This window comes from Microtus ochrogaster, unplaced genomic scaffold (genome assembly GCF_000317375.1).
Source record: "Microtus ochrogaster isolate Prairie Vole_2 unplaced genomic scaffold, MicOch1.0 UNK17, whole genome shotgun sequence".
In the NCBI taxonomy this organism is placed as follows: Eukaryota; Metazoa; Chordata; class Mammalia; order Rodentia; family Cricetidae; genus Microtus; species Microtus ochrogaster.
In genome coordinates, this window is record NW_004949115.1 from 1706384 (window position 1) to 1729265 (window position 22882).

The 22882-nt window shown below is 39.7% G+C and overlaps 2 protein-coding genes across 4 annotated transcripts in view; one reads left to right on the forward strand and one right to left on the reverse strand.

Moving 5' to 3' along the window:
* Atg4a (autophagy related 4A cysteine peptidase) overlaps window positions 1-13358 on the reverse strand; it is a 54981-nt gene extending 41623 nt beyond the window's left edge. Inside the window, exon 1 of one of the 2 annotated variants that reach the window (XM_005367341.3) lies at window positions 13295-13358. In XM_005367341.3, the coding sequence (XP_005367398.1) occupies window positions 13295-13304 (10 nt within the window). In that variant the 5' untranslated portion in view covers window positions 13305-13358. The remainder of the gene's footprint in view (window positions 1-13294) is intronic. The other variant, XM_013353849.2, reaches the window with a different exon arrangement.
* Window positions 13359-13546: 188 nt separating this feature from the next.
* Window positions 13547-22666, forward strand: Psmd10 (proteasome 26S subunit, non-ATPase 10). Of its 2 annotated transcripts, none has more exons than XM_005367342.3 (5): window positions 13547-13714; window positions 17199-17297; window positions 18681-18827; window positions 18919-19085; window positions 22264-22666. In XM_005367342.3, the coding sequence occupies exons 1-5, from the start codon at window positions 13601-13603 to the stop codon at window positions 22415-22417; spliced, it is 681 nt and encodes a 226-aa protein (XP_005367399.1). In that variant the 5' UTR covers window positions 13547-13600; the 3' UTR covers window positions 22418-22666. The 2 variants fall into 2 exon arrangements, with proteins under 2 accessions (XP_005367399.1, XP_005367400.1); XM_005367343.3 differs by having other exon boundaries at window positions 18919-19006; window positions 22264-22663.
* Window positions 22667-22882: the final 216 nt, after the last annotated feature.

A 22882-nucleotide genomic window follows, 5' to 3' on the forward strand; every position in this document is an offset into this window, starting at 1 on the left:
TGTAATTATTTCGGGGCATAAGCTAAGCTAGCCATGTGGGCAGCCGGGTGCTGGGGACACAGCCCCACCGCTCCTATTACAAGTGATAGACATCAAAATTATATTAACAATATCATTTGCCAATATCAAAAATTAACATATAATAAATTTATTATATCCTCCTGTATACATATATATCAAATCTAAATGCAAGCAGTTAGGGACTTCAGATAGTTATAAATATAATTATGAGATTTTTCCATTTATATCATTCTAAATTCTATCAGCATTCGTAGATTTATTTTGACTGTGAATCATGGCTTTATTAAATATTATAGCATCAGTTGGTTATTATCAGGATAATATATTGAATTCATTCTTTAATAAAAAGCTAGTGGGAATGGTTAGGATATGGTTCAGTCAGTCAAGCACTTGGCCTTGGAAGAAAGAGGACCTGAGCTTGATTCCTCAAACCCAAGTAATAAAGCACCACGTATGGTAGCTATATTTGTAATCGCAATGTTGTGAAGGTAGAGAAAGGAAGATCCCTAGGGATTGGTGATCCCCTCTTGCCTAGTTGGTGGGTACCTAATCATGACAGAGCCTGCCTCACAGGAGGAAGATAGTGTTTTTGAAGATGACCGTTAAGGTTGTCCTTCAGTATTACACACAAATATGCACACTCACGCACACATACACACACATGCATAAAAAGTATGTGTGGCAGGCCATTAGGCTAAGGGGGCTCCAGTGTCTTTGATTCCTACTTCAGCAAACCAGATTCCAATGGTGTAAATAGGAAAATGAAATTTAATTTTAACCAATCAGTAAGGGAGTTTACTAATTACAAACTATCAACTAATCTCTGGGGGCTTTCCATTTCAATCAATCAAGCATTTCCTTTGTCTTACATCCTTTCATGCCCCTCTGTGAAGCTTAACCCTCCAGTGGCTTGGAGCTACCCAATTTATAAATCAATATACATTGGAACGAAGGTTTTGGAATTTTAAAGCACTCAACTGTATATTTTAAACAAATTTGCTCCCTAAATCTTACTGAAGAAATAATAGTAGGCTGACTGGACTGTTACCCAGGATCCAAAGGGTGAGATTCTATTTCTGGTCCACCTGTTAGAGTCATGTCATCTCAGGTCACTCTTACAAGTTCTGAGATTCCCTCCCCCCATGCAGAAAATGCTGATAATACTCTCCCTCCTGGCTCTGCAGCGAATATTTATGCCTCAAACTAAAGACTTGTACCTGGGTGTGGCCAATGAAAACTGAGCTTCAGTTTCAAAGCTTGTTACATATGCCTTGCATTTCAGTTGAGTCAGGATCAGCAGCACTAAAATTTAACATATCTGAGATGGTGAAACAATTACATTATGTATAAAGGGAAATGCAATTAATAACTTCCTTGCCTTTCCAGTTATGAGTTTTAGATGTCTCTTTAGTCATGCAACAACCACTATATTAATTTCCCACATGAACTCTGAACTGCTTCTGCACCATCCCATGCGCTATCCGCAGTACTGTAGGCCCCTTGGAGTCTGAATTTCACACTAACTGCCCCTGAAGGCCACTCTCATTTCTGCCATTTGCCATCTACCATGAAATTTAAAAATATGCCTCACTCTGTATGCCTTGCCAACGCCCCAAGTGCTTCTCTTCAGTGCCCCAAATGGAAGGTGCCTTTTGTTATATCACATTTTAGAGTTTCTTTCTTTGATGAGAGGAAGTGAGGCAGGCTAGAATTACCTCAGAATGCTTCCTGTCACCATTTGCTCTGTTCAGCAACCCTAGCAGACACCCTCAATTGGATAGTCCTGCAGAATTAGGAGCTTGAAAATAAAAAAAAAGTGTGTGTGTGTGTGTGGGGGGGGGGTAATCTGGTTCCAGGAGCTCCAAGGGCTCGTGTTCTGGGTGATGCAGTTCTCTGTCCCATAATGAAGTTCTCCAAATAAGCGCAAGCTTGCAGATAGCCAAACAAAATACCCAGAGACAGTGAATCCAGACCATCCCATGATCCTTGGAAAGAATCCCCTTCAGACATTAAGTCCAATGAAGAAGCTTACTGTTGACCCTCAGTAGGTAGGAGGTGGGGCCAATTTTGCAAATGTAGGTTGAAAGCAGCAAAAGGGACAAGAGTCAAAATTATCAAAACTAAATTATGGGTATAGGGAAATGACTCAGTTGGTAAAGTGCCTAACTTACACCATGAATATCTGAATTTCAATCCTCAGCACCCATGCTAAAATCAAGCATAGCTACCTATGTCTATAACCTCAGCCTTCGGGAGGAGTAGATAGGGATTTCTGAATCTCATTTGCCAGCCAGGCTACTCAAACCTGTGAGCTTCAAGTTCAGTCAGGAACCTTGCCTGGGCTATAGAGTGAGAATCTTATCTCATAAAAATCCAAAGCAAAGAAATCAAGTTGAGAGAGTAGGTTCTTTTTTAATAAAGAGAATTCTATGAGGTGTTTAAAATGTTAGATCCTCATAATTCTCAGATTGGAGGTGTGTGCATGAATGTGTGTGTGTGTGTGTGTGTGTGTGTGTGTGTGTGACAAAAATACAAAGACCATTTTTCTTCCCTTAGATATCTAAAAGTCTAAGCACTCAGATTAGTTGAATCAAAATAGAATGTGTTTGGTAGGGACTAGGAATGGAGGTCAGAGTGATTTTATCTATTCTTAACTTTTCACTGGGAGAGAGGCTATAACTAACACAACATCCATTTTTCTTTAAGCAATCACTTCCATATTCTGGTTCCAATAAAACATGGAATACATTTGTCTTTCCTTGTTCCTCTTAATAAATACAGCTAAAACCACAAGGTATCATAAATAAATATATTCATCTCTCCTAAATCTCTGAAAGGTAAAACGAACAAGGTATTCTGGTTGCTAGGGGCCTTAGGGCCTAAATGATAACATGGAAGTGAGCCCTCTGGGTTTTTAGTAACATATGCTGAACCTTGTGACAGAATAGTCATATAATGCAGCAGTGTAGACACACATACACAATAAATGTCCCTCAAAAGTAAGCTATTTCTAGCCAAAAGAACACAAAAGTAACAAACTATAAAGAAAACTTTTATTAGGCAATAATTAGCCAGTCAAATACAATAGAAATTTAATCCTAATTCTTATCACAAAATGGGATGGCTGGATTTCCACCTTCATCTGGATTTAGTTACACACCAACTTCCCCATCTCCCTGAAACAGTTTTAAAAAGACAGAATTGAGCTCCAGCACTTTCAACCATGCCAGGCATCAATGACTCCCCCACTACACAATGGTAATAGAGACCTTTCTCTTAACGTCAGGGTAGTGTTAGTGGAGGCCTATTGAGGGCCTTAAATTTCACCCCTGCCTAGTAATAATGGCATCCCTATCCCTACACTGAGGATAAATGGCTCATGAAGGGAGAACTTGACTCCCATCTCTACCCAGCAATATAAATGTAATTCTCTCTTCCCCCAACTATAGTGGTGTCAAAGTAGGCTTGTCAAAACAGGAGAATGAAATAAGATCCAGAGAGTCACAACATAAAGATTCAAAGACATGGTACAAGATCATTCATGATACAAAGAACTAGGAACATATCAACTTGAGTGGGAAAAGGCGTTTAACAGACACCAACACGGAAATGACACAAATATTGTAATGATTCAACGATTTTAAGCCACTCATCTTAAAATGCTCCAAACAAGCAACTCTTAACTCTGCAGAGTCAATTTTTAAAAATGGAAAATCTCATTAAAGAAATAAAAGGCATAAAAAAGAAGCACCAGATTTTTAGAATGGAAAAATACAATAATTAAGATGAAAAATTCATTGGCTGATCACAATAGAACAAAAGAAGATGATGGGGGAAATCAGGGAAATTAAAGATGGAATGATAGAGAATACCCAGTATGAGCAACAAAGAAATCAAGTTGGAAAAAAGTAAACAGAGATTCAGGGATATATTGAACTAAACAGTACATTAAATATCCATGTCATTAGAGTTCTAGGAAGAGAAGAAAAACAGTATGGTGTTTAAGAAATACAGAAAATGTAATTGGTTAAAAAAAATCCCCACATTTCAGAAAAAGGGTAGTTTATTTTTAAATTGACAGGCACATATGCTTTATATTTGTAGTATAAAATATGTTTTGACATATATAAACATTGTGTGATGGCTAAATAAAGCTAATTACCATAAAATCTCCAATATTCGGCAAAAATTCTGAGCAACAATAAAGCAACAAGATATAATTGGGATACACAGAAAATTCTACATAATAAGAGCAGAATATACACTTTCAACCTCCCAAGAGACACTCACACAGAGTCCACCTCCTGAGTCTTAAAACATACACAAACAAATTAGAAATATTTGAAATTATGCAGAATGTATCTCTGATGACAATGGCACCAAAGAAAATACTTCCAAACAAGTAGAAATTAAATGTATCTTACCTCTAAATAATCCATCAGTCAAAAGGCAAGTCTCAAGGGGAGTTAAAAATACATCTTGCTGGGCGATGGTGGCGCACGCCTTTAATCCCAGCACTCGGGAGGCAGAGGCAGGCGGATCTCTGTGTGTTCGAGACTAGCCTGATCTACAGAGCTAGTTCCAGGACAGGCTCCAAAGCCACAGAGAAACCCTGTCTCGAAAAACCAAAAAAAAAATACATCTTGAAATAAATAACATACAGATATAATGACAGACAAGAAGACAAGAAGAGACTGTTAGCAGCTGTTGGGGATATGCATGTTGGGAATAGGTGAGGGGTACTGACTATAAAGGGGTAGTACAGAAGAGATTTTTATACTGTCAGAATAATTCCTGGTTATGGTATTTGTTAAACAAATCTACATATGTCAAAATAACATGGCCGAAATAGAGAGATGACTGAGGAAAAGGCAAGCATGAGGACCTGACTGAGACCCACATGAAAGCTGGGCTTGGTGATGCTCGTCAGTCATCCAGCACTGGAGAGTCAAACAGCCCCCTACAACTCAGTGGTCAGCCAGCCTAGTCAAATTGGGGTGCTCCAGATCAGTGAGACACCTTTTCTTAAAACCTCAGGCAGAGGGCAACTGAGAAAGCTACTGACATTGCCTTCTGGCTTCAACACACACATACACACCCATGCATGTGCACCTACATATATATGAATATGAATGTGTAAATACTGAAATGCCATACTTATGAATGCCAGACAACAAACACACATACACACACATACACACCCATGCATGTGCACCTACATATATATGAATATGAATGTGTAAATACTGAAATGCCATACTTATGAATGCCAGACGACAACAACAACAACAACAACACACACACACACACACAAACACACACACACCTTGAAGCTGTTTACACATATGTTAATGCATCATCATTGTGAAAATACCTGAGAGAAATAACTTAACAGAAGACAGCTGATTTTGGTTTCAGAGGTTTCAGTCTATGGTTGACTAAGCCTAAGGTGAGACTAAAATATCACGTGGAAGGGCATGACAGAGGAAAGCTTCTCACCTCATAGCAACCAGAAAGCAAAAGGATAAACAGGAAGAGGCAGAGATAAGGCATAACCACCAGAAGCATACATCTCCGAGACCCATTTCCTCCAACCAGGCCCCACTTCCTAATAGCCCATTCAGTATGAACTCATCTAATGAGTTAATCCTTATGATTCAATCACCTCTCAACTAGAGAATCAAGCCATCAATCCACAACCCTTTTGGTAGCGGGACAGTTTCATTGCAAACTACAACATGCCAGTATCAATTTCCTGGTTTTGATATTGAATTTTAATCTATGACCATGACACCCTGAATGTGCCCGATCTCATCTGATACTGTATTATAATTCTGTATAGTGTAGTGGATGAGGTAAACATAATGAAGAGTATAGAGAACCCTTCTGGATTCCTGTAATTCGTTGTGATTCTTTTATTGTTCATAACAAAAAATAACAAAATCATTTACAAATTACCTAGAAACAAGAGCATGAATGCTAAAGAGTAGTAAATAAAACACCTTAGTAAATTGCTATAACAGCACGTCAGTTTTATGATGAAATAGATTTAAATGGGAGTATTTTGAATAGACCAGCGACATAGAATAACAGGGACATTTTAACAGTGGCATCAAAAACAAATATTAAAATGTCTCATTTTGGCCGGGCAGTGGTGGCGCACATCTTTAATCCCAGCACTCGGGAGGCAGAGGCAGGCAGATCTCTGTGAGTTCGAGACCAGCCTGGTCTACAGAGCTAGTTCCAGGACAGGCTCCAAAGCCACAGAGAAACCCTGTCTCGAAAAAACCAAAAAAAATAAAAAATAAAAAAATAAAATAAAATGTCTCATTTTAAATCTGGTAAGTGGCAATTGTAAACTGCTGACAATATGACACATAAATTACATTTTCAAATAAGTGAAAAATCAACTTCAAAAAGCTTAGAGTTTGCTACTCAGCCCTTAGCTAGTAAGTAGGAATAGAGGAAATCCATGCCCGGTAACTCAAAACCTATTCCTGTGGCTGCCGTGTAGTTAGCTGAACTGCATATATTCCCTGTCTGGCATTCCCATATTGTCTATCATTGTTTCCTCATTTCTGCCATGGAAAGAATATTTACAATGACTAAACTATTTGGTGATAATTAGAAAGAAAGAAATGAGGGACAATCACCTTTCTGTACACAATCCAAAATGGTGAACACTAGCCATAAGGAGCTATTTAATTTTAAATTAAGCAAAAATTTTAAAAAATTCCTAAACAGCCGGGCGGTGGTGGCGCACGCCTTTAATCCCAGCACTCGGGAGGCAGAGGCAGGCGAATCTCTGTGAGTTCGAGACCAGCCTGGTCTACAAGAGCTAGTTCCAGGACAGGCTCCAAAACCAGAGAAACCCTGTCTCGAAAAACCAAAAAAAAAATAAAATTCCTAAACACATTTTAATGCTCACTAATCCTGTATGGCTAAGGGTGCCAAAGCAGAACAGTATAGATACAGAGAGTTCTGCTGTACAGCACAAAATCTTGTCATTTCCCCCATAGTCATGCAGGTACAGTCTGGAGCCCTCTGACAGGGATGGCTATTGCAGGATCTGGGGTCTGCATTTATACATAACTGTATCTTCATCAATATTTAGCAACATGTTATAGCGGTTATGTGCTAGAGTTTGGGAATAAAACTGCCTGAATTTGTACGTAAACTCCAAGTTTTACTAGGCATGTTATTTTACATCTACAGTCCTAGTTTTTGTTGTTCATTTGTTTAAAATTTCATTTTTAAAGATGCAAGGCCTGGAGGGTACTAGTGCCTATCTCAAAGGTTTAGTGCAAGGCCTGGAGGGTACTAGTGCCTATCTCAAAGGTTTAGTGTACGGATTACGTGAGACACATTATCTGATGCTTGTTCTCTATAGACGCTAATTATTAGCATGTGCTTTACTTAAGTCTGGAAGGCTAATGTGCTTTTTCTAGGGCCTAGAATCTATGTGGCCAGCAGAAAAGGCAATAGGGAACAGTCAATCACCTGAGTAGCCAGGAAGTCAGACACTGACAGGGCCCCTTTGTGCCAAGACGAACGTAAGCAGCGACTGCATTGTTCCTCCAGAACTTGGGGCCAGCACCACAAAAGACAAGACCTTTTCCTGTAAGATCTATTTACTATCTATCTTTCATAATATAAAGAAGAGGCTTACGCTTAGTGTCAAGGAACTCCAAATCCAAAGTTAACTACCACATCTACCAAATAAAATAAAAGCACATTATACTGTCTATAAATAATATGCAAGCAAGTCACTCGGTATGAGGTATGTTGGGTCCTGTTCTTTTCTAAGCTGTTTCTAGCAATCACATCGCATTCCTTGATGCACTACTATGGTTAAATGTCAGTATACCACTTCCTTGTGTAAATACAACAGGCCTCCACAATAAACTGGATAAATATTTATAGATCACCTACTACACATGGGGAGCATTTATTCTACACTGGTCATTAGCAAACTATAGCTACAAGACTAAATTTATCCCATCTTAAATATTTTCTGTGGAAAGCAAAGTAAAAATGATGTTTACATTTTGAAACAGCATGGAAACCACCTTCAACCACAATTGCTGAACACTGGCTAGCTTTGGAAATTAGCTTTTGCTGCCAACTTGATAATTTGTCTTAATTCAACCTAAAGTTAGAAAACAAAAATTCCAAGTGAAGATGGAGTAAAACCATTTTAATGCCTAATATTGTCTGAACTATGAGGGATGGCAAGACCCTTTATATACTTCTGGTACTGGGACAGGTCAAAACAATGGAATGGTATTCATACCCACTACCAGCTATAACAAAAAGAAATATATTGATACATATAGTTCATTGTAGAAAGTTTTTCATCCAAATTCATTATTGTGGGAAGATAAAATAGCCACTTTGGGAGAGTCTGACACTCCCTCAAAAAGTTAAATGGAGTTGTTCATATGACTATGATCCAAAAATTCCACCCCTAAATATGTACACAAAGAAATAAAAGTACATGTCTGAACAGAAACTTACATATAAACTATAGCAGCCATATTTAGAAGAAACAAAAGGTAATAATAATCCAAGTGGCCATAAACTAATGAATGACTAAATAAAATATGTAACTGACATAAAATGGTATATATTCATTCATAAAAAGAAATGGAGTGATGATACATTTGTATAAATTTTAAAATGATTCTGTTAAGTGACAAAACAAGCCATGAAAGACCACATATTATTATCTTATTTGTATAGTTAATGCTCATAAAGTGGAAGCTTATAGAATAATGTTTGTATAAGGAGAGCAAAAAGAAGAATGACAATAGATACAAATCTTCCTTCTTAGGTAAAGCAGATGATTAAAAGCAAGCTTTTGGGAGTGGTAACATAACTCTGAATATACTTATAATCATTAAATTGTGTGCTTAAAAAATTACAAACCAAAAATCAGCTTGGGGAGTTGTCAAGAACAGTGTGGGGGGGTGACCACAAAGAAGCATGTGACAATTTGGGAGAATCATGAAATTTTTTTTTTTTTTGGTTTTTCGAGACAGGGTTTCTCTGTGGTTTGGGAGCCTGTCCTGGAACTAGCTCTGTAGACCAGGTTGGTCTCAAACTCACAGAGATCTGCCTGCCTCTGCCTCCCAAGTGCTGGGATTAAATGCTTGGAAATATTTTATATCTCAACTTTGGTGTTGGTTACACAACAGTATATATTTATAACCAAGTACACTGAACTTTTAACACCAGGACACAATGAGATTTATTATATGCAAATGATATCACAATATAGCTGCCTCTTAGCATACGGTAAACAGGAGCAGCATCTCCAATCGCGCACAAGTTTCCAACATATATTACACTTGAGTTCACACTGAAGTTCTAGCAGCAGTTTTGAGACCTTAAGGCCAAGTGGAAAGTGGAAAGGTTATTCCTGGAGCCCAAGATCCACTTCCCTGTGCAGCTAACCGTCAGTTGGAAGTGATTAATCTGCAACGTAATGGCATTTCCCAAAGCAAACTCGACAATAGACTTATTTCTCAAGCAGCAAATATGGTCAGTTAAAATCCTATGCTCCTATACCCCTATCCAATCATAAGAAAATAGACTTTAAAAAATACCTAACAAGTACACTTCAAAACTACCAAAGTCAGCAAAACAAGCAAAATCTGAGAAACTGTCACAAGCTTCTAAAGATATAGAAACACCATGTGATTCATAGGACCATGGATGGGACAATGCCCACAGAAAAACTAATGAAACTGGAGCAAAGTATGGAGAAAAGTTGATTACAATATACAATGTGTGTTTATCTGTTGTGATAATGATAGAAAAGTGAATTAAAATAAAAGATTCAACAGATACTGCTAGAACATCCGGATAACAACCTTAGCTAACCTGATGTTACACCATATAGAAAAGTTAACTCAAAATGGATCATAGATTTAAATGCAAAAGAGAAAAACCAAAATTCCAGAGGAAAACATGTGGAATCAACTCATCAAAATCGTACCATTCTAAAGTCTTAACTAGATACAACACTAGAGAGAGAGATCTCGAGGTAGGAGAATCACTATGAGTCTGGGGCAAGCCTGGGTTACACAGTGAGTTGCAGGACAGCCTGGACTACAGAGTGAGACCTTGTCTCAAAAAAAAATCGCCAGGTGGTGGTGGCCCACACCTTTAATCCCAGCACTAGGGAGGCAAAGGCAGGCGGACCTCAGTGAGTTCAAGGCCAAATTTGCTTACAGAGTGAGTTCCAGGACAGCCAGAACTGCTACACAGAGGTTTTGAAAACAAACAAACAAAAAATTCAAAACCTTTTCCTTCAAAACACATAGCATTGTGGTGAAGAAAGCCAAACAACAGGGGCACACACCTGAAAAAGAAGTCAAAGGCAGAAGGATTACAAGTTTGAGACTAGCTTGGGATACACAGTGAGACCATGTCTCAAAATAGCACAAACAAAACCAAAACAAAGCAAAAGGAAAAAAAAAACATAGGACAAAGTAGGGGTAAGTATTTGCATATCATATACCTGCCGGGGACTTGGATTTAGACTGGAAATAATTGTTACAAGTCAACACGTAAACAACAACCCACTTTTAAAATGGAAATAAACACAGAAGCAGATCCTTATATACGAAGATACACCAAGGGTTTAAGAGCACTTAAAAAGTTTACCACCTAGCCACTCCATATGAAAATAAACATTGTAACTAATATATCATTTCATACCAACTTAAATAGCTACAATGTTTTAAAGGGTAAAGCACATACCTGAAATCCCAGCATTTGGGAGGCTGAGGGGGGGGGGGGGAGATTGTGAGTTTGAAGTCACCTGGGCCTCATTCTCAAACAAAACAGCAACAAGAGCCCAGTAAATAACAAATGTGCATGATGCAACAAGAAGCCTCCTGCATAGACTGCAGCTGCTGCTTTGGAAAACGGTTTTGTAATTGCTTTAAAAGCTAAACATAAATTGTCCTGTTACCCAGGAATTCCACCTTCAGGTATCTAGTAACAAGAGACGAAAACAAACATCCACACAAAGATGCAAAAACAAGTGTCCCAAGTAGCACTAGTCATAATAGCTTACAGCGAGAGAAAAAAAAAACACTAAGTTTCTATCAATTGGTGAGTAGGTACCCAAAAATGTATTATCCGTACACTGCAATATTGTTAGGCAACAGAATTAAGGAAGTACTTACGCATGTAACAATATGGTTAAATTCTCAAAACCATTACACTGAGTGAAAGAAGCCAGACTCAAAAGACCACATATTACATGATTTCATTTACGTGAAATGTTAATTAAGAATGGGCAATTTTATAAAGGCAAAGAGTACACTAGTGGCTGCCTGGGCAGGAAGTGGGAATAAAGATGAACTGAAAATGGGCATGATATCTTACTGGGACGATCAAAATGTTATACAACAGATTCATTGTGATAGCCGCACAACCCTGAAACTTACTAATAATCAGTGATTAAATAGGTGTGTTTTATTTAGCTTTGTAGTGCCGAGTATTGAACCTAGAGCCTTGCACAGGTCTGCTAAATGTTCTACTATTAGGCACCCCTAGCCCCAGTTGAATTTTATGCTGTGTTAAGTTATCACAATCAGATTGTGAAATAGGGAGGGAAAGGTAAAACTGGGTGGAAAATATGTAGGAATTTGGTACGACCTTTGCAACGACGGTCTAGCACCAGCAGTCCTGGCTGTCCTTGAACTTGCTCCGTGGACCAGCTGGTCTCAGACTCAGAGAGACCTGCCTGCCTCTGCTTCCCAAGTGCTGGGATTAAAGGCATGAGTCACACCACCCGACTTTGCAACGTTCCTATAAATCTAAAACTGTTCTGAAAAAAATGTTTAAATTTATTTAAATCAAAATTAGAACTGGTGACCTTAGGGATGGTTCCACAAGGAAGCCTGATGCTAAATCCTCATATGATGGAAGGAAAGAATCAACTCCCAAAAGTCATTCTCCGACTTCCACACGCAATACCAAGGCATGTACACACACGGGGGGGGGGGGACACAGACACAATCAATAAAATAGTCTTTAAAAAAGAATATGGTTGTGGATTATCAATATTTGGCAGTAGCGCCCGGGAGGCAGAGGCAGGCGGATCTCTGTGAGTTTGAGACCAGCCTGGTCTACAGAGCTAGTTCCAGGACAGGCTCCAAAGCCACAGAGAAACCCTGTCGAGAAAAATCCCCCCCCCCAAAAAAAAAGAAAAAAATATTTTGCAGTAGCCTTCTGTGTCAAAAGATATTTCAAAGACTTTCCTATCGATTAAAATGGATAAAATCTCATTAAAGAACATCTGGAATTGATTTTGATGATAGAGAATAATAACTTTAAACCTCAACTAAGCAAAATATTACGTCCCTCAAAGAATTCTGATCTCAGTATTTCTGTGTGAAAAATATATTCTACTATTATTATATCTAGAATTTCACCAATTAACTTTTGTCATAACTTGTCTTCTGTACTTGGTTTTACCATTTGCCCTGAAAAAGCCTAAAATATCTATGATCTGGCATTTTACATAAACTTTGCTAAGCCCTGTTCTATCCCACAACAGGAGAGACATAAACATAATCAGTTACTTTTAAAATATATTTTCAGCACTTTTCTAATACACTTTCGGATATGCTCTATAAAAGACAAGCCTTGCCTCTCTTCTGCTACAGCACTATTTGGAATTTCCCTCTTTAAAACCCACATTGTTAGCTTAACATTTTAGCAAGCCTCGATGTAATTGCCATTACCAGGATATTAAAGTGACAACAACATCATGCCCCGGTATCCCTAAGGTGACCGCAGTTAAGTAGCGATGTCACCAGGCTACAGACTCACTGAGATCTCTTAGATATCGAGTGGCTCCTATGGCATCACACCCTGTCTTTAGCATCACTCTGGCACATCACCTCTGTATGGTGTCATGTGTTAACCGCTGCTGTGGCAGAATCCTACTCTGATGCCATTCGCCGAGATGCCAGGGTAACTAGCCTGCGCTTCTTTCCGCTCCTTGGACAGTGGCAGGGAGGGGGAGGGTAGCTACAGTCAGTGGTTCAAGCTCAAGTGGTAGTACTCAGCTCCAACTACTGTCCCTTCCGCCTGCCACTGCAAGTGAGGGCCCAGAGGGACAAGATCTTTAGGGTCCCAGAAGGCTCTTGGCCTGGTATAGTATCCCTTTCATGTGACCGATTTACTGGTCTACCAACGACCACCCACCCTAGCTCTTTCACACAGTGCCTCCAGAAGCCGCTCCCATTACCTGACTCCATTCTCCAGCTGTCATCCTGGGCCAATTCCACCGGCAACTTGACTACGGCTTTCTCAGAGGATCCTGGGACTTGTAGTTCCACACTGCTAGGAGCCGGAACCGAATAGCAGACTAAACCGCCTTCAGGCCCGGAAATGCCATCAAACTGCAACTCCCAGAAGCTCCGGGCTATGGGGCGGGCAACACGGAAAGCAGAGAGAACAGTGATTGGAGAAGCTCGAGCTCTTTGATTGGCTACCCGAGCAGGAGCAGTGAGTGGGCGGAGCTTGAGCTTCACGGAGATTCTGGGAAGGCGAAATGGAGGGGAGTGTGTCTAACGTAATGGTCTGCAACCTGGCCTACACCGGGAAACTGGATGAGTTGAAGGAGAGCATTTTGGCCGATCAATCTCTAGCTACTAGAACCGATCAGGTAAAGCAGCCCGAGGGCCTGGCGCTTAGCCGCTGGCGTTAGCGAAGCCCTAAGAGGCTTCCCGGTCCTGAGTTGGTCCAAGGCCACTTCTGAGCTCCTCCCTCCCCTTCCTCCCTATTGTAGCCTTGGGTTAGCTCAAGACTTGCTGTCCAACTCTAGCCCACAACTGACATTTTGGGGGGAGGGAGAGGGGCCAAGCACTAGCTCCCTGAATTTCTTATATTCCTAGATCATCCACGGCTTTTCTCAGAAATGCCCAGGCTTCAAGACACACCTTTTTATGTGGATTTCTTTTTCTTTCGTTGTAATCCCATTAAATCGAACACGTGTAACTGAATTTTGTGCCAGGGAGTTTGAGAGGAGCCGGGAATTTTTGTTATGTAGAAAAAGCAGGCAAAACTGAAATAACGACAAAATTCATCTTATTACATATTGTAAACTTCCCCCCGAAAGAACTTTATGTATTCATTTCAGAACATGGAATAGTCAGAAAGGGCTTTGTGTAGAAGGGGAGGTTATTTCCACCGTGAACAAAGAATGGATTTCCACCTCGAATGGGATTGAGTGAACTGAGGACATTGGGAAATGATTCTGTTCTGATCAACAACATCTCATGTTTTCTTCATAACTTTCTAAATCATAGATTGCTTTCTGTTTGATAGATTGGTGTTAAACACTAGTAAACAGTGTATAATACTTCAAATTCTCCATGTTCTGTCTTTTTTAGAAGATAACTCAAAATGAAGAGACTGTTTTCTTTGAAATTTTCCTTTATTACTCAACAGGAGACTTCCCCTATGTTCACGTAGTTTGCTTTTGTTATTGTCTGGTAATATGGTTTAAATTTAATAAAATGAATTATATTAAGACTCTTGAAAAATGTAACCATGCTTCAATCAAGTCAATAGCATGAAAGAGAGAGTTAGGATTATGAAGCCTAACAAACAACCAAATGCAATTTAAAATTGCATTTAAAATATAATCTTTCTATGTAACCCAGGTGGTCCTGCTCGAGCCCTTCCTATACACAAAGTCCTGGAAGGTTTGTGTTCCATCCGTGACAAAGAGTTAACGTTAATCTAATAATGATCTTGTGGTTTCTTACAAAAGCCCCCCCCCCCTTTTTGGTATTTTTGAGACTGGGTTTCTCTGTAGCTTTGGAGCCTGTCCTGGAACTAACTCTTGTAGCCCAGGCTGGCCTCGAACTCACAGAGTTTAATCCCGAGTGCTGGGATTAAAGGCATGCTACAAAAGCACTTTTATTTTGTGGGTGCTAAATAATTAGAGATGAACAATCATGACATTTAGGGTTCTGTTTAAAAGAAACCTCAGCAGGGCCAAAGAGGTAGATAGGTGGTTAAGAGTACGTACTCTTCAACTGAACTATGGGAGTTGGGCCCAGTGCTCCGCTCTGGATCTCTGCCTCAGTTTCCATCAGTTGCTGGATGAAGGTTCTATGATGATATTTAAGATAGTCATCAATCTGACTACAGGGCAAGGCCAGTTCAGGCACCCTCTCCTCTATTGCTTAGGGTCTTAGCTGAGGTCATCCTTGCGGATTCTTGGGGATTTCTCTAATGCCAGGTTTCTGGCTAGCCCCATAATGGCTCCCTCAATCAACATATCTCTTTCCTTGCTCTCCATTTGAAGAGTGAGAATATGAGCAAAGAGGTCAAGACCACGATGGGGACACCCATTGAAACAGCTCACCTGAGCTAATGGGAGCTCACTAACTCTGGCCTGGCAGTGAGGGAACCAGCATAGGACCAAACTAGTCCCTCTAAATGTGAGTGACAGTTGTATGGCTGGGGCAGACGGCAAGGTCACTGGCAGTGGAACCAGGATTTATCCCTACTGCTTGTTTTGGCTTTTTGAAGCCCGTTTTTTTTTTTGGAGGGATACCTTTCTCAGCCTAAATATAGTAGAGAGGGTGTTGGTCCTGCCTCAAAGTGATGTGCTAGACTTTGTTGACTCCCCATGGGAGGCCTTACCCTCTCTGAGGGGTGGATGGGGGGTGGAATGGGGGGAAAGATGGAGGGAGCCAAGGGAGTGGGAACTTGGATTGGTAGGTAAAATGAGAAAAGATAGTTTTTTAAAAATAAATAGTAAAAAATATTTTTAAAGTAAAGAAAAATATTTTTTTAAATAAAAAGAGTATATACTCCTTTTCCAGAGGACCAGAGTTCAGTTCATCTGGCCTCCCCATGCACATGAGGTCATGTGCGCAAACCCACACACATGCAATAACTCTTAAAAACCTAAATAGTAACAATCTAGAAGTAAATATGGTGAGCTATTTTTTGTTAAAGCTAGGTAATGGCATGTGGGTCTCTGTCTCTGTCATACTCCCTTTATTTTATTTGTATTTGAAATTTCCATAAGGTTTAATTGCTGTCTGGGGACACTGACAGGGAAAGCCACAGGTGTCCACAGCAGTGAGACTTCCAGTTGGCTCCCTCCCTGGGCACCAGCAGAAGCATCAAGTGATGCCAGTTCTTTTCTTCTTTTCCTTCTTCTAGAGCCTCTCCCCCAAACCAGGCAACTCCCTGAGTGTCACAGTTAAGTTACTTTAAAGGCTCAGTGGTAGAGCACTTGCAGGAGGCCCTAGGTTTGATTCACACACACACACACACACATACACAAACACACACACACACTATATATATATATATATATATATGTATACAATCAATACTTTACAGTACTCAAGGCTGAGAAGCATAGCAATCAACACAAATAGGCACTCTCCTTGAGAATCATGATTCCTACCTTGTTATTTAAAAAAAACAATTTTATTGCGCTGATTCTATGCAATTCAGCTCTCATTTCTTTCTCCATAACATTCGTGTGTTCACCAGATAACAGTGGCATGCGCCTATAATCCTAGCACTTAGGAGTTGGAGGAAAAGGATTGAGAATTTGAAGCGAACGTTGACTTACAATAGCAAGATCCTCACCACCACCACCCCCCAAAAAAATTCACATCTTTGTAGAACCTCACTTGAAGTCTGTTTGGTAATAGAGATTTCGCAGTCACAGAGCTTGGATAAATTGTGTGGCCCTGGATCCGTTGCTTATGTGAAGTAGTCTGAGTGACCTTACATGTAAAATGAGGGGTAATAGGGACCACAGAGCATGGTGAGGGTCCAAAGAAATGATGTATATGTCACAGTGTTTCGCATAGGCATGCGTAAGTGTTGGAATTATACACAGCACATCTCCATCTCTGCCACTGTACTGGGACTAATGCTTTCATCATTCCTTCCTGCCCAGAATTTCTTACATTCGTTGATATCACTCACCCCATGCTACTAATAGCTTGGCCTCTCAAATGCTAGTAAGTAATACAGTTTAAGGTTACTTACCTGAGGACCTGGTACTCTCCATTTCTTATGTTCAACCTGTAGGTGTGCTGGCATCAATAGTTTTCTGCCTATTTGTCTTCAGAAATGTTAATAGCTGTGCTCCCCTGTTTCCCACATAGGACAGCAGAACAGCATTGCACTGGGCATGCTCAGCCGGTCATACAGAAATTGTTGAATTCTTGCTGGAACTTGGCGTGCCGGTGAATGATAAAGATGACGTGAGTACTAGGCAAATTTGATAAGCTCTGGGTTATCTTTAGACTCCAGCCTTGTATTTAGTGAAGCCTGAATATAAAGCTCATAAACAAAATTTGAACCTTTATAAGTAGGAAGTTACAGTATGGCCTTAGTGACTAGGCCGGAGGCTAATGATTGCATTATTTTACAATGGTACTGAATCTCTGTAATTCAGGGTGGAAATACAGAGCAGGGCTTATCATCAAATCAAAAAGACTCAAACATTTTCATGTTTAAATTGTTGGTGAATATTGCCTGAATAATAAAGGCCTGGGTATATGTTACGTAGAAGCATATATTATAATGATATTGATTATATTAGGATAAGACTTGTGGGGAGCTGGGGAGATGTTTCAGTAGTTAAGAATGCTTGCTGCTCTTGGAGAGGACCAAAGTTTGGTTCCAGTACCCATGCTGGGTGCCTCACAACCTCTTGTAATTCTTGCTTCAGAGGACCTGACACCCCATTTTGGCCTACATGCATAACACATAAGTAAAAAGATAAGACTCACAAAAACTGAGAATGGAAGTCTTTTTGTTTGTAGTAGGTACAGGTTAATTTTCAGAGATGTTTACTGAAGTAATGTTTCTAAGAGAAAATGAAAACGATTTTATGGGAGAATGATTGAATAGAGCATGGGATACATACTTCGTACTTTAATATGCCATCAGTCATTCCAAAGAATGGCAGAAACATTCTTAGAAGTAGAAATTGTGAAAAACACACCTCACAGAACTTCATATACTCTGATTCTAGTTTTTATTTTTTTCAAGTTATTGTATGGGGGAAAACCCATTAGAATTAGTATAATACACCATGTCTATGTTATAGGATTGTGGCTATTTTTTTTTTTTTTTTTTGGATTTTTCGAGACAGGGTTTCTCTGTAGCTTTTGGTTCCTGTCCTGGAACTAGCTCTTGTAGTCCAGGCTGGCCTCGAACTCACAGAGATCCGCCTGCCTCTGCCTCCTGAGTGCTGGGATTAAAGGCGTGCGCCACCACCGCCCGGCCGATTGTGGCTATTTTTAAATGGTTTATTTTGTTTTTATTTGTGTTTATCTGTGAGTGGATGCCAACTATGTGCAGTTGCCTTTGGAGGCCAGAAGAGGGCATCAGATCCCCAGGGGCTGGAATTACAGTCCATTTGTGAGCAGTCTAAGTTAAAGGAAGGTCCTTTGAAAGAGCAATAAGTGCTCTTAACCACTGAGTCATCTCTCCAGCTCCTCATTTTTCGTTTGTATAAATTTTTATTTCCAAATTTCCCATGATGCTTAAATGCAAGAGAATACAGAACTATAAACCTGAATAAATGTTAATGTTCATACTTTTCTTCTTGACTTTTGTTAAACTCACCTTTTATACAGGCAGGCTGGTCTCCTCTGCATATTGCTGCTTCTGCTGGCCGGGATGAGATTGTAAAGGCCCTTCTAGTGAAAGGTGCACAAGTGAATGCTGTCAACCAAAATGGCTGCACTCCTCTCCATTATGCAGCCTCAAAAAATAGGCATGAGGTATGCTTCTGTCCCTGCATGATTTTCCTTTGAGTTCTAATCATATATTGGAACATAGATTTCCTCATTGTTTTCTTGTCCTTCTTTCCAGATTGCTGCCATGTTACTGGAAGGTGGAGCTGATCCAGATGCTAAGGACCATTATGAGGCTACAGCAATGCACCGGGCAGCAGCCAAGGGTAACTTGAAGACGGTTCATATTCTTCTGTTCTACAAAGCAGCCACAAACATCCAAGACACTGAGGGTAACACTCCTCTGTAAGTGACAAATAGCAGTCATTTTTATTCTGCTTATAAATGCAATACATGCTAAGAACAAAAGAAATTGAAAGGATACCAAAGTATAATGACAAAAACTAAAATTGCCTATTATTTTGCTATCCCCCAAAAATATTGATAGAAAATTTCGAGTATTTTTCCAGTTGTTTATATGTAGATATACACAAAATTGAGATCATGTAACTTATGTTTTAATCTCATAGCACATTGTAAGCATTTTTCAATGTCATTAAATATGTTTAAAACATTCATGATGGCTGTATACAATTCCATTTTATGGATGTGCCATGATTTAATCATTCCTGATACTGTTTACTTAAACAGTTCTGAACTATTGGCCATTTTAAGTAATGTTGCATTGACCAATTTGCTTAAAAAAAAAAAAAAAACCTCTGCCCATATTGCGGATTATGGCCTTAGAGAGATTCCTAGAAGTTGATTGTTTCAACAAATACACTTACTTGCAGACGAATTGCTTCCAGAGGAGTTGTCTCATTGTACCCTCCCAATAGCATTTTAACAGTACCTAATACCTCCCCCATCAGCACTCAGATTACCCTCGTGTTGTATGATATATGACATTTCGTGCTTAGAAAGTACATTTTGTTACTGATTTTGAAATTTATTAATGCTAACTTTATTCTTTAGGAGTTTCACGTCATGTACCCCAATTCTGTTTACCTTTTGATTCCCATTTATCTTCCCCTCATCCCTGCAGTGCCTCTGACCAAAAAAAACCAAAAAACAAACTAAGGAAGGAAGAAGAAGCAAGCAAACAAAAACAAAACATAAAAATCCTCTTTGCTTTTCCTTTTCCCCAACTCTCCACCACCTCTCCGTTCGTCCTGGTGGCACTGGGGGCCTCAGCATGTCATATAGTTTGCCCTTTTGTCATTTTGACTGATTTTTCAGTGCTCTTGACACTGCCATATCAGTTGAAAGTATTTTCCCAGTCTATTTATTTGCGCATGATTTTTCAACTATTTTCAGGAGTTATCAGTTACTATGTGGCCAAACCTATTAATTTCCACCACAACTAGTAAGCCTGAGATGAATGAAGTATTCACTTCTGTGACTCTTAAATCCACCTGGGATTAATTGACGTGGATAACTTGAGGCCAACCTTTACCTCGGTTGGTGTGTGTCTGTATGGTTTTTCATACCCATTTTTCTCCTTTGTTGAATCATGACTTCTTGAATCAGAAATTTGGGGTCTTTTTTGTAGTGTAGAATAAGGCTGAACCTTTTCCCTTCTGACTTTAAGACAGCTTTTGAAAGTATTGTTTTCAAGGGCTGATCTTGGCGGCACACGCCTTTAATCCCAGTCCTGGGGAGGCAGAGAAAGGCAGATTTCTGAGTTAGAACCAGCCTGATCAACTTAGCTAGTTTCACTCCAGCCAGGGTTCCATAGTGAGACCCTGTTTACAAAAACAAAAGCAAGCAAACAAACAAAACTGCTTTGCCACGGTGGTGCATACCTTTAATTCCAGGACTGGAGAAACAGGAACTAACAGACAGACCTCTTTGAGTTCAAGGCCAGCCTTGTCTACACAGCAAGTTTCTATTTTATTCAGGGTTTCATAGAGAGATCCTGTCATAAAAAGGTATTGTTTTCTTTTTTTTTATTGAAAATAGATTCTTCTGGGCTGGAGAGATGGCTCAGTGGTTAAGAGCATTGCCTGCTCTCCCAAAGGTCCTGAGTTCAATTCCCAGCAACCACATGGTGGCTCACAACCATCTGTGATGAGTCTGGTGCCCTCTTCTGGCCTGCAGACATACACACAGACAAAATATTGTATACATAATAAATAAATACATAAATAAATAAATATTTTTTTAAAAAAAAAGAAAATAGATTCTTCTTTTATTCAATACATCCCAACCACATTTTTCTCTTCCTCCAATCCTCTGTGCTTCTCCTACCTCTCCTCTCCCCCACATCCACTACCCCTCATTTCCTCGTTATTAAAGAACGGGCTTCTAAAAGATATCAGCCAAACACAGCACAAGCTACTGTAAGACAAGGCAAAAGCCCTCATAACAAGGCTGGATCAGGCAACCCAGTATGCAGGCAAAACATTTCCCAATAACAAGCTAACAGTCATAACATGCATGCAGAGGACCTGGGGGCAGACCCATGCAGGCCCGGCTTGCTGCTTCAGTCTCTGTGATCCCAAATGAGCCCTACTTAGTTTATTTGGTGGGCCATGTTCTCCTAGAGTCCTCCATCTCCTCTGACTACAGTCTTTCCTCCCACTCTTCCACGGGGTTCCCTGATCTCCAAGGGTAGGGACCCAATGGAGACCAAGAAAAGTATTGTTTTCTTAATTCTTACTTGAAAATCTTTCTTGTAGGCCTAAGCAACTCTGTGTTTCTTTTAATGAATATTCTAGCTTATTTCTCCATGACGTATTAATCACGTTGGCCTGGAAATAGTCTAGGAATCAGCTAGTATGGGGTCCTTGGGAGAAAGTAGGATTTAGAATTGGATGGATACTGTTTTTCAGTACAAAAGTTGCCACTTTGTAACTACATTACACATGCATGTTGAGGAACTTAACCTTCCTTCCCCTCCGTAACATTATAGCAGTAATTTCTTCCTCACTGGGTTAATAAAAGGCCATGTAAAGTGCTGAATTCTTTGCCTGTCAAAGTCTATAGAAGTGACTGGCAGAGGTTGGTTTCTTTGATTCAACAAGTTAACTGTGAGCTCTGTCATTATAACAAGACCTTTTACCTCTGACAACTTGTACTGTATAACAGTGCTAATTGTACCTTGGTTTGTCCGTGTAGATATACCAGTCAAGTGAGATCAGCTCTTTTTCTGAAAGTCACTACTTGTTACATGAACTGAAGCTTCTCTCAGTTCTATGATTACATTGAAGTGTTTGGAGGAAATTACCAGTAATCTCCATCGAATGGGGAAGTTGTGCCAACTAGCTGTTTTAGTAGAGCTAGAAGTAAGATAGGTAATCCGGTGTTATATAATTATTCTAGTTAAATTTAATTTATACTCTTTGCCGTGCTAATTGATTTCCCTTTCCTGAGGAAATAACTTTCCAATGTCACCACTGTCCAGCGATAAGCAGTTTAGACTGGAAATCCTAACCATTATATAGAACTAGTAGTGACTAATCTTTGTGATCCCCAATTTCAGACACTTAGCCTGTGATGAGGAGAGACTGGAAGAAGCAAAATTACTGGTGACCCAAGGAGCAAGTATTTACATTGAGAATAAAGAAAAAAAGACACCCGTGCAAATGGCCAAGGGTGGCCTGGGCTTACTACTCAAGAGAATTGTAGAAAGTTAAGCAGCTTGGATTTATTCTTTATATGTTTTGTTGTCCTCTCTGTCCTGGAAACTGTTGTATTGTGCACAAGGCATCTAGAACTAACAAACATGTTTTCTCACCTCCATAATCTTAGAACATGTTGTATTGCTCCTGCCGAAGTACCTGTTCCAAGCTTACCACCCACTTTTAAGGCATCGGAAAACTGTTGGGATTGTTCTATTGATGTCATTTATTGTTCTCCATTAAATCTTGATGGATTTGGAATAAGTGGTCCTGTGGTTATTAGTCTTGAGTATCCTCCCATCTATCTGTTGTCCTGCTGTGGAACCGAACAAGTGCAGAAACAGGCAGCCAGTTGTTTTGTCTAGGTGGGTTCTACACAGGCTTGTTTTTCAAGTTCATGCAGAGACCTTTGCCAAATTTCTCTTTTCTCAACTATGAGGTCAATTTATTTTTGTTACGGGGGAAGTCGTGTATTTTAGT

Excerpts from the sequence above, each read along its gene's own strand:
- Psmd10 (XM_005367342.3), top strand. The coding sequence starts at position 13,601 with ATGGAGGGGAGTGTGTCTAACGTAATGGTCTGCAACCTGGCCTACACC. Across the intron at positions 18,828-18,918 it reads CCTCAAAAAATAGGCATGAG|ATTGCTGCCATGTTACTGGA; the intron begins GTATGCTTCTGT and ends CCTTCTTTCCAG. Across the intron at positions 19,086-22,263 it reads ACTGAGGGTAACACTCCTCT|ACACTTAGCCTGTGATGAGG; the intron begins GTAAGTGACAAA and ends CCCCAATTTCAG.